This window comes from Tachysurus vachellii, chromosome 23 (genome assembly GCF_030014155.1).
Source record: "Tachysurus vachellii isolate PV-2020 chromosome 23, HZAU_Pvac_v1, whole genome shotgun sequence".
NCBI classification, from domain to species: domain Eukaryota; kingdom Metazoa; phylum Chordata; class Actinopteri; order Siluriformes; family Bagridae; genus Tachysurus; species Tachysurus vachellii.
In genome coordinates this window covers 7,290,405-7,305,508 of record NC_083482.1, presented here as the reverse complement: position 1 = coordinate 7,305,508, position 15,104 = coordinate 7,290,405, and the positions used below count along the sequence as shown (strand labels likewise).

General features: G+C 41.2%; 1 protein-coding gene across 5 annotated transcripts in view; it reads left to right on the top strand.

Annotated features, from left to right (window-relative positions):
• apba2b (amyloid beta (A4) precursor protein-binding, family A, member 2b) overlaps positions 1 to 15,104 on the top strand; it is a 96,851-nt gene that overhangs the window by 52,438 nt on the left and 29,309 nt on the right. For 3 of the 5 annotated variants that reach the window (XM_060859643.1, XM_060859642.1, XM_060859640.1), the window contains exon 3: positions 9,080 to 10,189. In XM_060859643.1, the coding sequence (XP_060715626.1) occupies positions 9,119 to 10,189 (1,071 nt within the window). In that variant the 5' untranslated portion in view covers positions 9,080 to 9,118. Of the gene's footprint in view, positions 1 to 7,745; positions 7,783 to 9,079; positions 10,199 to 15,104 lie in introns of those variants that run through there. The other 2 variants (XM_060859639.1, XM_060859641.1) reach the window with 2 other exon arrangements.

Below are 15,104 nucleotides of genomic sequence, written 5' to 3'. Positions count from 1 at the left end.
TGTGCTGCAGTGTCACTGCATCCCTCTGTGGTTTCCTAAACCTCTTAGTCTGTGAAATTCAATGGTGTTGTTCACAACACCAAGGACAAGTGCTGACAAGGAGAGTCATCCTTTTTTCAGTTGAGGCAGCAGTAATGACGACGCCTGTCAACAATTAGTGCAAATATTATCCATAGTGCAGGCCTAATGGAGAGCTCAAGTCTTTATTAGTAACATATTCATCAGTTCATAAGGAAAACTTCTCTACCTGATAGTGTGTGTTGTTGCGGTGGCTACTTATAAAAGCACAACAACCAGTTGTAACAATTGTATATGAAGGTTGTGCAGTGATGATTGCATTACATTTTCTCATCATTATCTCGCAGATGTCATTTTGCTCTGATGTTTTGGAGAAACTGGGAACTGATCTGAGAGCCACAGCGTTCCAATCCGAGTCTGGCGGATATCCAAACCATCTGCACATCTTCATGTTCACACAGACTTTTTTGCAGAATTGCTGATAGGCAGCTTTCCCTGGGGTCCTTTTCATGATCAGGCAATAACATAATCATCTAAACACTAAAATTAAAGTGAGGATTATTGAATATTCCAGAAGTTTATTTTAACGACCGGGCTGATCCGCCAGTAGCAAAACAGCTATAAATAACCAGTAAAGATTATACTCCTGAGCTATATTACAGTTTTTACAAGTTTGCACAGTTTTGTGAGCACTCCTGTATGCGCTTGTACAACATCCTTACTGCGGAATAAAATTTGCATAGTGTGAACACTTAAGCTGCACTTATTTTTCCGTCTTCAATAGTGGCTTGTATGTAAGCTACAAGAGACATACAGTAGAGTCAGCGAAGGTTGCTGTTTGTGGAAGGTTTGTTTTTTAATTAGTTTTTGGAGTGTAATTCGTCTTCTGGCTCACATTTCTCTTGTTTCATAAGTGAGTGAGCTTGGCCTTCAGCATCAGCGTGTACAAACTCTACAGAATTGTGCTGCCACTCAGCTTAGGGTTCAGCTTTAAGCTTCTTTTATAGACTTGGAAGAAAAATCCTTAGTTAAATGCACATACAAAGCCATAAACCTGCTTCACTGCCTGAGAGTCTGGTTACTACATTGTGTGTAAAGCAGCAGGGTCCTGTCTTATGGTGTGAGTGTGTGTGTTCATTCCAAACACACAGGAGTCACAGCTAATTCCACCTGTTTAATCAGTTGATCGTAGCTTTCAATAGACTCAGGTGTGGCTTATGCTTAGTTGGAATGAAAACGTACATCTGGATATAATGTAAGTAAATTATCTAAAAAACCAACAAAGGGTTAAATGGTTAAAGTGTGAAAATACAAACCAGAAGGTTGTGGGTTTTAATTCCAGGTCCCCTAAGCTGCCAACACTGGGCCAATTAGTAAGGACCATAACCCTCAATCATATAAATTGTAATCAGAATGTAAGTTGTTTTGGGTAAGGACAAATCTGGACAAGTGCCAAACATGTAAATAAGCTAGAAGGATCTATCCTCACCAATCCCACACACTTCTGCAAAAGGTTTAACCACTCATCCATTTTTTTTTTTTGTTTGCACCATCCTCTGTTAGTTTCTGACAAACAGTTGCTTCTGTTTTTCAGAATATGAAGAAATAACTAATTTAAACCAGTGTGACCCAGACTAGAATACTGAGGATGAACAGAATACATCATATACCAATTCGTTTTAAGCTTCCTATCTGAATGCATTATGCACAGTGAATACTGGCACATCAGAATAATTAACCATGTACTCAAATAACCTTAATCTGGCTTAATCTGGCGAACACTGTCTTTATATGTAACAGATGTTCACCAACGTAACTATTTGCAGCTTATTTGTAGCTTATATTACACAATGCTTAATATACATGACCAAACAAACATGTAGTCCACACAGCTTGCTGCTGTGTTTTTACCTGTTTCTTTCTATGCAACAATGATTCCTCTTCCTCCACTTTTGGCTTTTCCCGTTAGGGATCGCCACATCATCTGTTTCCACCTAAGTCTGTCCTCGACATTCTCTACTCTCACACCAGTTACCTTCATGTCCTCATTTAACACATCCGTATATCTCCTGTGTGGCCTTCCTCTTGACCTCTTACCTGGCAGCTCCATCTCCAACATCCTTCTACCAATATAACCATCTCCCTTCTCTGTACATGTCCAAACCATCTCAATCTAGTCTCTCTGACCTTGTCCCCAAAACAGCCAACCTGAGCTGTCCCTCTGATGCGCTCGTTCCTAATCCTGTCCATCTTCGTCACTCCTAAAGAGAACCTCAATATCCTCATCTCTGATACCTCCATCTCTGCCTCATGTCTTTTCCTCACTGCTAAGGTCTCTAACCCGTACAACAGAGTTGGTCTATGTTCTTTGCAACAATGATACATACCTGAGAAATAGTGTCCCCTTGTGGAGAATTTTCCTTCTGAATAAATATGAGTGACTGGAACTCATACGAGTCAGGAGCAGGACATTGAACATCCGTATGGCACAGTGGAGAAATCTCCCGTTCATTGTAGTAAAAGTGTACCTCGGTGGTACCGTAAGTCCTAGTTGTACTGTAGCTCCTCACTCTTTTCCAGAGGCTTGAGGAGTAGCTACTGATTGCTGCAATGTTTTCTCTACCTCTCTGCAGTGCCACGTTTTCGTTCGGCATTTCAGCGTGAGAACAGAGAGGCTGTAAATCCTCCAGAAATTTTTATGGTTTCTGTGGCTGTTAAATTGAAATCATGCATCACAGTGCAGAGCTTTAATACACTGGGCTCTCCATTTCCACTATACTAATGAATGAACATGTGTGTCTGGGAATAAGCTGCAAAAGTTTCTCTTCTTGTGGTTCAGGGTTTTTAAATCCTCTTCTAGAAATGAACATGGAGCATTTCATGTCAGGTGAAAAGGAGCAAGAAATCAAAGAAAATATTTAGTTTCTCAATGTTTTTTTCCTTAAAGGTTATAAACATGTCATTATTTAGTAATAGATCATTTTCAGAGAATGTTTTTTAATCCCTTTTTGCAACATGTCTCGTTGTGTGTATACACGGTGCTGTGCTAATTGGATAAAAGGAGAAATTAAGTCACAGACATTGTGTCATGGTTTTTGTGCACAAATTTTGAAATAGATGAGAACAGATGAGATTAGCTGTTATCAGCCAAGGAGGTGTGGCTTTTTTAACTCTGTTAGTCCAATAGTCTTAGCCAAGGAGGTGTGTCGTCTTTTTTCCACCCAGCCAGTGAAGGAGGTGTCTCGTCTTTGTTCCACCTAGTAAAGGAGGTGTGTCCTCTTTGTTACACCCAGTGAAGGGGGTGTGTCCTCTTTGTCACACCCATTAAAGGAGGTGTGTCCTCTTTGTTACACCCAGTGACCCAGTGAAGGAGGTGTGTCCTCTTTGTTTTACCCAGTGAAGGAGGTGTGTCCTCTTTGTTTTACCCAGTGAAGGAGGTGTGTCCTCTTTGTTACACCCAGTAACCCAGTGAAGGAGGTGTGTCCTCTTTGTTTTACCCAGTGAAGGAGGTGTGTCCTCTTTGTTTTACCCAGTGAAGGTGGTGTGTCCTCTTTGTTTTACTCAGTGAAGGAGGTGTGTCCTCTTTGTTTTACCCAGTGAAGGTGGTGTGTCCTCTTTGTTTTACCCAGTGAAGGTGGTGTGTCCTCTTTGTTTTACCCAGTGAAGGAGGTGTGTCCTCTTTGTTTTACCCAGTGAAGGTGGTGTGTCCTCTTTGTTTTACCCAGTGAAGGTGGTGTGTCCTCTTTGTTTTACCCAGTGAAGGTGGTGTGTCCTCTTTGTTTTACCCAGTGAAGGAGGTGTGTCCTCTTTGTTTTACCCAGTGAAGGTGGTGTGTCCTCTTTGTTTTACCCAGTGAAGGTGGTGTGTCCTCTTTGTTTTACCCAGTGAAGGTGGTGTGTTGTCTTTGTTCCACCAAGTGAAGGAGGTGTGTCCTCTTTTTTACACCCAGTGAAGGAGGTGTTTCCTCTTTGTTCAACCCAGTTAAGGAGGTGTGTCTTCTTTGTTACACCCAGTGACCCAGTGAAGGAGGTGTGTCCTCTTTGTTACACCCAGTGACCCAGTGAAGGAGGTACAGAAAGTCCACTTTGTTACCCAGTTAAGAAGGTGTGGCTTCTGTTTCTTACAGTCTTAATGAAGGAGGATCTGCCTATTGTCAGTTCCAGTGAATGAGGCACTGCCTCTGTATGTGTAAGTCCTAATAAAGGAATCATCGCTCCTGCATCTGCTAGACCCAGTTTGGGTTCTTTGTGCCAGAGCTACCACTTTTGTTAATATGAGCTGATGTGTAATTAATATTGCACCGTATTGCCCTAGTAAAATCAGAGGAAGAGATAAACAGCCTAACTATGACTATGAGAGTCAGGTAAAGTTAATTAAAGACCTTTTAGTTTCTAGTTCCCTGGCTCCTCTGTGACACTTTTTCATTCTTAGAACAAAACCTTACTGTAATGTGCTCTGACTGTACTGTAAGTCATTTTTATGTGGACTGCTTTTAATCCTCGAAATATCTCATATGTATTTTTAATTAATAAGTGAATCTTTTTTTTCTTTAGGAATAACGAGTAATTGCTCTGAACCAGATTAAAAGTTTCAAAGCTTTTCGATCTGATTTGATCAGACAAAGCATGAAATGAAAAAGCGCCTACTCCAAGCTTACTCAAAAGACCCAACATAGCAGCAAGGTGGATGGTGTCAGCTTTCCTTACAGTGATAGAGATGAAGGACCACTGGGGAAACTCTTACCAGAGGCAATCAGAACACCATCTGACCTTTTTCTCTTCTTCATCCAGCCTTTCGTTCTTGCCTTTAAATCCCTGCCATTCGTTTATTGAATCAATCAAACAATCCTGTTCTTATTGAGGTATCTGGATAATCGGTTGTGTTAATGAGCTGTTCTGGATCATTTTAGGGCAAAACCGGTAAATGTTTTTGGATATTAAGACGGCAGGTTGGTGGCACTTTTCATTAGATGTGATTTCCTAAGCAGTGACTTTCTCTGTCTTTGGCATTTAGATTCTTGCTCCGATTTATTTCCTGCGTTTTTTACAGACTACATTCTACTAACATCCTGTCCTGAACCTCCCACATTCACACATTACAGTGACAACAACTTTTTATTTATTTATTTTTTTATAAATAGCTCATAGTCTTCAGATCATCTCCAAAGTCACCCACATTATTCACAGTATGTCGTTACTTACATTTTTATGATAGCATTATCATGAATACTATGATTAAAACAATGCTCTTAACATGGCAGCAATTAAACTTTGTATCCCTGCACATGTACAATAACAATAAAGGGATAGTTGATACTCTACTAGGTTTTTGATGGTCTTTCATTAGCTGTAGAGACCATTAGAAAGAGAGGAGCAGTTTGAAATAAAACTTAAATATACTGTAAATATGTTTAAAAAATACTATAAAAATGTTTATATTTTAAGTAAAAATGAAATCCCAGTTGTAAGTCTCGGCTCAAACAGGTTTTGCACAAACGGCCTCACCTTGGATACATGTGTTTTTATTAAACGAAAAGCAAAAAAAAAAAAACTACACGTACAACGTCATCAGTAGTCCAAATGTGGGAAACGTACGGCGGTTACACGCTTAATTAGTACGTCTGAAACATTTTACTCTAACGAGATGTTTTTCACACGGGCCACTTAATGTGAAAACTGTTTTTAAATACAATTAGTCATTGTAGTATCATGAATAATATAATTAGAATCAATACATTTACATACAGAAAGAAACTGATTCAAAGTTTGAACTCAAAATAAAAAAACATTACAGCTGTATATTGTCCAGGTGTACATTTTTCTCTCTCTCTCTCTCTCTCTCTCTCTCTCTCTCTCTCTCTCTCTCTCTCTCTCTCTCTCTCTCTCCCTCTGTCTCTCTCTCTGTCTCTCTCTGTCTCTCTGTCTATCTCTCTCTCTATCTCTCTCTCTCCCTCTGTCTCTCTCTCTCTGTCTCTCTCTCTCTCTCTCCCTCTGTCTCTCTCTCTGTCTCTCTCTGTCTCTCTCTCTGTCTCTCTCTGTCTCTCTCTCTGTCTCTCTCTGTCTCTCTGTCTATCTCTCTCTATCTCTCTCTCTCTCTCCCTCTGTCTCTCTCTCTCTCTCCCTCTGTCTCTCTCTCTCTCTGTCTCTCTCTGTCTCTCTCTGTCTCTCTCTCTCTCTCTGTCTCTCTCTCTCTCTCTCTCTCTCTCTCTCCCTCTGTCTCTCTCTCTGTCTCTCTCTGTCTCTCTCTGTCTATCTCTCTCTATCTCTCTCTCTCTCTCTCTCTCTCTGTCTCTCTCTCTCTCTCTCTCCCTCTGTCTCTCTCTCTGTCTCTCTCTGTCTCTCTCTCTGTCTCTCTCTGTCTCTCTCTCTCTCTCTCTCTCTCTCTCTCTCTCTCTCTCTCTCTCTCTCTCTCTCTCTCTCTCTCTCTCTGTCTCTCTCTCTCCCTCTGTCTCTCTCTCTGTCTCTCTCTGTCTCTCTCTCTGTCTCTCTCTGTCTCTCTCTCTGTCTCTCTCTGTCTCTCTCTCTGTCTCTCTCTGTCTCTCTGTCTATCTCTCTCTATCTCTCTCTCTCTCTCCCTCTGTCTCTCTCTCTCTCTCCCTCTGTCTCTCTCTCTCTCTGTCTCTCTCTGTCTCTCTCTGTCTCTCTCTCTCTCTCTGTCTCTCTCTCTCTCTCTCTCTCTCTCTCTCTGTCTCTCTCTCTGTCTCTCTCTGTCTCTCTCTGTCTATCTCTCTCTATCTCTCTCTCTCTCTCTCTCTCTCTCTCTCTCTCTCTCTCTCTCTCTCTCTCTCTCTCTCCCTCTGTCTCTCTCTCTGTCTCTCTCTGTCTCTCTCTGTCTCTCTCTCTCTCTCTCTCTCTCTCTCTCTCTCTCTCTCTCTCTGTCTCTCTCTCTCCCTCTGTCTCTCTCTCTGTCTCTCTCTGTCTCTCTCTCTGTCTCTCTCTGTCTCTCTCTCTGTCTCTCTCTCTCTCTCTCTCTCTGTCTCTCTCTCTCTCTCTATGCTTTTTGTCGAGAGAGAGATCGCAGTACAGTCACGTGCCCCTGTCATTTCTCTCAGACGTGTTGTAGAAATTGTTTGGAATTTACAGGAACTGCAAGTCTAAATTTCATACTCTATTAATTTCAGTCTCCTCCGCTTCCTTTTGTGTTTCATTCTGTACTGATGTCAGGATGCGACCCTGGTTTTACAGAGCAGGTGGAATTGATTTTTCATGCATGTGCCCTGGGAGACAATTGATATGGTAATGTCTTTCAGTTCAGTAAAAGCCATAAGGATGCATGCGACATCAATTTGCAAATTGTCAATGTGCCAGCGTTTTGGGTTCAAGGAATAGATTGGAATATTGGGCATATACTGTATGGAACAAGCAACATGTATTCACACTGCATAGAGATATATACATATATATATACAGAGATATATAGAGATATTTTTCTGAAAATAATTATGCTTCAATGTTCCATTGTGGTGTTAATGGACAAAAATATGTTTTCTAATGTGATTGAGTCACTCTAGACACAGCTACAGAATTGGCATGGTTAATGCATTCAGGGGTGAACTAAGAGGCAAAGGGTTATGGGTCCCCAGGGGTGGTGTTCAGCTTTTAGTTATCCCATACAGAGCTAGGATTGGACAGGACTTTTAGAGTAGGAGGGATGTGGATCAGCAGGAAAATAGGGAGGAGTGTTCAAGGCATAGCAGTCAATCATCTCTACACTGGTGATTAGTTCTTTGTACGTCAATGTAATACCAGTATCCAGGAGAAACAGGTAGGACAGAGAAGCCTTATTCACCTGCATGATTTGTATTGGGTTGGAGCTGCACGGTGATTGAAACAGCAGCTTTAGAGGTGTGATTTCCCCGGAGAGCTCTTTTGTTGAGGTTTGTACAGAATGTGATCTAAGAGTGGTGACATGCTGTGAAAGGTGATACGAGTAATATGAGTGAGCTTGGTCAAAGTGTAAAGAATCTGTGAAGTGTTGGTGTAATGTGGTACGTAAGTCTGATGCCTTGGCATGTGTGTGTGTGGAGGGGTCTCTGTCCTACTCGTGTTCATGCTTTTTTGTGTAGGCATATGGTTATTATCATCTGTAATGTCTGGTGATGGAAGGCATAATAATGGCAGTGTGTGTGTGTGTGTGTGTGTGAGGGGGGGAGTGTTAATCAGTAACAAAAGCCCCTCTGAGAGGCTGTTGGTGGAGATGGCACTGTGTGTGTGTGTGTGTGTGTGTGTGTTTATTAGGGTGTGACTCAGAATATAGAACATGTTCTCATTCTCTTTTCTCATCCATTTGGATTTGATTATATAGTGTGTATCAAGAATTCCTAACATAATTTATTTTCGTCCAGTGGTACTTAATTTTTTTTAAATTAGGCTTAGGTTATCACCATACACTTAGCACAACTCGTCCACAGTAAGAACTTGCACATTCATTTCCTACAATCACTGACACACCCTTTCCTCTCTGGTCATGTTATTCCCCACCTCACTGTGCTTTAATTAATTAACCACCAACACTGATAATACCATCCACATACCAGCAAATACTTTGACTGCTTTGACTGTATATATTGATGCCATTATCCTGCTTATATTAGATTATTTCAGGCTCTTTTTCATTCTCATGGTGTATTAAGCCCAGTACTGTGGACATCTCAGGCAACACGTGAACCTCCTAAATGAAGATCTGTTCACTCAATAATAGTAACTGATCAGGCAATGAGCGGTTAAAGTGATCCAGCATCCTGCCGTGTATGAGTGAGGCATTGCTGCTTGGCTGAGAGGATCAATGGGATTCAACAGAGCTCGAGTCTATGGCCATAATTTGGTCTAAGTTGTTATTGTCTTTAGTCGTCTAGGCATTTGGTGTTGTATTATTTATATCATATTTAGCCGTATATTAGGGTAAGTGTTGTAGTATACATCAAAGTCAAATATTGTACAACACTCCTGGGGCAGTTCAGCATTAAGGGACCATTACTGCTTGTTTGCTGGTCCTAGGATTTTAACTTACAAATGTGTGTAGAAAACCCCACTCATGATAATGTCTTCCCTTTGTGTCTCAGGATCCAAGAGATGGAAGGTCAGTGAGTATCTCTCTCTCTATGGCTCAGAGGAAGAGGCCTGGGCTCAGCAGCAGCATGGCCTCAGCAGAGCTTCCTGCTCCAGCACCATGCCCATGCCCTGCCCCTTATCCCAGCAAAGAGTGTGAAGAGAGACAAGACACCGAAACCCCTGTACCCCCTTATTGTGAGCAGGAAGAGGTGGACCTGCCCAGCAGCCATCCTGCCACTCCAGAACACACCAACTCTAATTATCATGGTCATCCAGATAGCCTTGATGGGGATTCAAGCTCAGACTATGTCAACAATACATCAGAGGATGAAGAAGATTATGATGAAGGGTTGCCTGAAGAAGATGAGGGAGTGACATACTATATCCGTTATTGTCCGGAGGATGACAGTTACATGGAGGGAATGGACTGTAATGAGGGCAGATATGGGCGTGCTGAGCCACCCCCAGACACAGATGAGTGTCAAGAAGCAGTGGAGGAGTGGGTGGAGGGTGAGGGTGAGGTGCGCTGCGAAGTTCTGGAGCAGGACTCTGACCAGCAGATATATGACGGGAGACCTGAACCAGTCCTTGATCACCATCTGCACCATAAGTACCATCACCAGGACCAAGCTCTTCCTCAAACACAGGAACAAGAGGAGGATGATGAGGAGAGTGAGGACTACTGTGCTAATGAAGAGGAGGAACCGGAGGAGGAACAAGACAGAGAGGCCTACACAGGGGACTACTACGCCCCAGAGGACAATGGGAACTCCATGTATACAGGCCACAAGGTCATAGAGGGTGAAACAGGTGAAGAAACAGAGGAAGACATTGATCAAATTGTGGCTGAGATTAAGATGAGCATGAGCATGGGCAGCCTAAGCAGTGGCACTGATCAGAGCCCAGAGGAGCTGATACCCATGCCTGGGCATTACCAGGCTGAAGCTGAGCCCAAAGCTGAACCAGCACCATACCCCCCACCACACCGCCATGACGGAAGGCCCAAAACACTCAACATCCCCACTGCCGGTCACAACCCACAGCCACAGAGGAGCTCAAAAGGGCACTTGCACACCCCAGAAGAGAGGAGGAGATGGGCACAGGAGCAGCACAGGGAACAGGTAAGAGAAGTAGGTCACACAGCTAAAAATAAGATCAAACATTCTTAGAGCTAGTTAATAAGGTTGTGATTATCTCTTCATTGACGTGCATAACATAATGAATTTGACTTTCTGCATTGGGCTGTCTACATGCCTGTGCCTGCCTGTGTCAGCATCATAGCAGTGATAGCATTACCTTTATGGTTGTGACATCTATGAAGCTACAATTTTCAATGGTTTTCTAAGCTAAAAACAAACAAACAAACAAAAAAGTCTACAATGCTTACAGCTTAGTAGTAGTTTATAGTTTATCTATCTAAAAACTGACTGACCATAATATTCAGTTCTTAAGAGGATGGTGCGATTAGTATTTTGGGACAATGGTGTCAGGGGAATCTGCCAACACCACAATCCAGTTTGGAATAAAGATGATGCACTTGTAGGGTTGCAAAATTCCAGGAATTTTCAAGGCTGGAAACTTTCCATGGGAATTAATGGGAATATATGGGAATAAACTGGGAATTTAAAAAAAAATGCAGAGCTGCCTATAACAAGGAACTTAAATGTAGTTAAAGAAAATCTTAACAGCATAATTTTGTTTAAAACAACAAGATTTCATGCAATTTAAGTTGAATTTGTACCCTGTATTCCTCTGTCACTTGCACACAACACACTGCTTACTGGAGGGCCATTGAGGCCAAACCCCCTGCATGTACAGTACTTACATTCTTCCATAACATGCACAGTAACACTTTATTTTAGGCTCATTTAACTAGTTGCTTATTAGCATGAAAATTAATAGAATATTGGCTATTTATTAGTACTTATTAAGCACATATTAATGCCTTATTCTGCATGACCTTATTCTACATTCTTAATTGTACCCAATACCTAAACTTAATAACTACCTTACTAACTCTTAATAAGCAGTAAATTAGGAGTGTTACACATACACAGATAATTTGATGACCCTCCCCCTCCCCCACACACTCACTCCCCCCTGAAATAAAAAAATCCTTTATAAAATAATGTTGATTACAATTAAGTTTATTATGTTTATTACAAGCGTAATAAAGTTTATTATGCTTTTGTGTTACTCAATGAAATAATCAATTAAGGTTCTACTTACAATTAAATCAGTCAAGACGTCATTTTTAAAATTTGTATTACCTTACATGCATGTCTGCTTATGACCAAACAAAATGTTTATTTATGTTTGTATATGTAATAGTTTATATACATTTCCCTATATTTCCAAATAATAAATTCCTGTAAATTCCCATAAATTTCCATAAATTCCCGTAAATTTTCCAATTTTGAATATTTCCAAAATTCCCCAGATTAAGTTCCCATGGAAACTTTCCGCCCCTTTGCAACCCTATGCACTTGTACATTTCTGAGCATAGACTTGACCTCCTCACAAACAACCTATTTCTTGTTTTGAGGTAAATGATAGCGGTAGCTGTGTGTAACAATGCCTGAATTCTTGATGTGGTGCTCTATTAAGTTTATACAGTTTGGTAGAAGTGAAAACATATTCGAAATTCCCATTGCAACACAGCAATCTTCCTGTCCAGAATGGGATGGGGTTAATGAGCTCAGTCAGAGGTGGTGTTTTATTTGACTGAACTCATAGTTGAATTCATCTTCTTCTTCTTCTTCTTCTTTCGGCTTTTCCCTTCAGGGGTCGCCACAGCGAATCATCTCTCTCCACCTATCCCTATCTTCTGCATCCTCAACACTTGCACCCACTAGCTTCAAATCCTCATTCATTACATCCATATACCTCCTCTTTGGCCTTCCTCTTTGCCTCCTGCCTGGCAGCTCCATGTCCAACATTCTCCTACCAATATACTCACTCTCCCTCCTCTGAACATGTCCAAACCATCTTAATCTTGCCTCCCTAACTTTGTCCCCCAAACGTCCAACATGGGCTGTCCCTCTGATGTACTCGTTCCTAATCCTGTCCAATCTTGTCACTCCCAAAGAAAACCTCAACATCTTCAGTTCGGCTACCTCTAGCTCCGACTCCTGTCTCTTCTTCAGTGACACTGTCTCTAAACCATACAGCATGGCCGGTCTCACCACTGTCCTGTACACCTTCCCCTTGATTCTTGCTGACACTTTCCTATCACACAGAACTCCTGACACCTTTCTCCACCCACTCCAACCTGCCTGCACTCGCTTCTTTACTTCTTTCCCACTCTCTCCATTACTCTGGACTGTTGACCCCAAGTACTTAAACTCCTGTACCTTCTTCACCTCTTCACCCTGTAACCTTACTGTTCCACTTCCCTCCCGTTCATTCACACACATGTACTCAGTCTTACTACGACTGACTTTCATTCCTCTTCTCTCCAGTGCAAACCTCCACCTCTCCAGGTTTTCCTCCACCTGCTCCCTGCTCTCACTACAGATCACAATGTCATCTGCAAACATCATCGTCCAAGGAGACTCCTGTCTGACCTCCTCTGACAACTGGTCCATCACTATAGCAAACAGGAAGGGGCTCAGAGCCGATCCCTGATGCAGTCCCACCTCCACTGTAAACTCCTCTGTCTGACCTACAGCACACCTCACCACTGTCCTGCTCCTCTCATACATGTCCTGCACCACTCTGACATACTTCTCTGCTACTCCTGACTTCCTCATACAGTACCACAGCTCTTCTCTTGGCACCCTGTCATACGCTTTCTCTAAGTCTACAAACACACAGTGCAACTCCCTCTGACCATCCCTATACTTCTCCATCAACAATATAGTGGATATACACTGTGTACAATGAGTACATTCATTCTGTAGAATATGTTCCAGAAACAGAGCTATTTCTGGAGAACCTACAGTTGAATTCATCAATTGAATTAAATCAAATCTAATATTTTTTGAAGGTTGCATGACACATACTTTTTTAAGGGTGCATGACACAAAGAAGTGCCCTAGCCAGTCAGGCATTTTGCTTCTAATGCTTTCTGTTATTGCCTTGTGTAGTCCACTGAAGCTATCATAAAGTGATGCCCTTTGTTTTAATGGTCTGATGACACTCATGTCAGTTCTGTCAAAGGAGTCCTCAATCAATTGAACGGAGCACAACGGCACTTTTGGGGTGGCCGGCGGATTCACCTGCTGACATTTCAGACATGTCGCACACCACTTGAGAACATTACTGAAAATACGCAGTCAATAGAAACAGACCATGAGAAGGTTCAAAATATTATCTAGCCCCACATACCCAGCCACGGGATTATGATAAATTGCATGGAATAGCATTTCTGTAAGGCTTTTCAGTACAAATGATTGAGTTCTGTTCCTTCGTTGACTGTCCTGTGGCACTTGATATACCATGTTCTTAATAACTGAAAAATTCAATGGGATAGGGCAGCAACATGAGGACAAATTCGCTGGCGATCAGCTACTCTCACTTGGTCAAAGGCTGAGATCAGTTATAGGGTGGTGGAAACATGCGGGTGAGGGGTTTGGGAGAGACGTCTTCTGCTTTAAACACCGCAAGGCTTCATTTATCTGTGGCTCTTAGACATTGATTAGAGGACTTGTTTACATATTAAGCCAATATTCTATATTCTAACATCATATAGGGATTTAAAAGTTACAACAAATATTGCTTTTGAAAAATTATAAGAGAGTACATTCAGACGGTGCAGCTACTTATTGTACTGATATAGAGTTTAGTGCATTATATAATACAAGGGAACTTATTTTTTTGTTGGGTTTATATTGTATAAGGATGTATGTAATCTTAATTACTGTAGGTTCTCCAGAAATAGCTCTGTTTCTGGAACATATTCTACAGAATGAATGTACTCATTGTACACAGTGTATATCCACTATATTGTAATGCCATTTTTCCTTTAAAGAGGAGCGGAGGTGATGAGAGAATATGCAATCGTCTAAAGATCATCCTTCTCTGATTGCATGCAAAGGTCATGGCCAGTTAATCAACCTTGTCTCAGCTTATCTCAGATTTGTAATTTATTGATTTGTTCATTTTTTTACAATACAGCAGGACCAACACGCAACACTGTTAACATGATTTTTCTTTTTTTTTATTATTTAGAAACAGAAAATATTTGCCATAGTATTAATTAATTATATTTGCAGTTAAAGTTCTCCAGAAGTTAATCAAATATCTGTACAAAGGAGACACTTGTCTCTGTCTTTAAACTGAATTGAAAATAAATGATGTTTACTAATACTCCAAACAGTCAGGACAAAGACATGTCACCACTTTGCTGTCAATTCTTTTAGCTCCTCCTGTTGTAATATTATTCATGCTTTATTCCATAGGATTATCCATAGGTTGTTGTTTACTGTACATTTACAGCATTTAGCAGACACTCTTATCCAGAGTGACTTACATTTTTATTTCAGTTTATACAACTGAGCAATTGAGGGCTAAGGGCCTTGCTCAGGGGCCCTGCAGTGGCAGCTTGCTGGTCCTGGGATTCAAACTCATGACCTTCTGATCAGTAGTCCAACACCTTACACACTAGGCTACCACATCCCACATGTTGTTGTTGTTGTTGTTGTTGTTGTTGTTTTTGAGCTCGGATTTTGAAAAAAAACGCTGTATTGATGTTTTGAGTTTTAAAGCAGCAAATTATGATTAGCAAATAATCACTGACTTTTTCATTTTCTAATGGCAATATCGGCCTTTTAAAAACTGCAAATCGGTCTTTACGATGCTATGATCATTCCTTTAGACAAATTAATAAGAATTTATCTGTAACCATGAAGCATGATGGGTTCATCAATTATTGTGAAGCATATTGTAATCTCAATGTGTAGAAATACAGAGAAATATTCATGAGCGTAGGAAGTGACAGCACTGTTCCTGTTACATCTGGACGCTGATAAACATCGTGCAAATATAGAAATACTAGTGAAGGTCTATTAAATGACAGGATGTCCAAAATAAAAT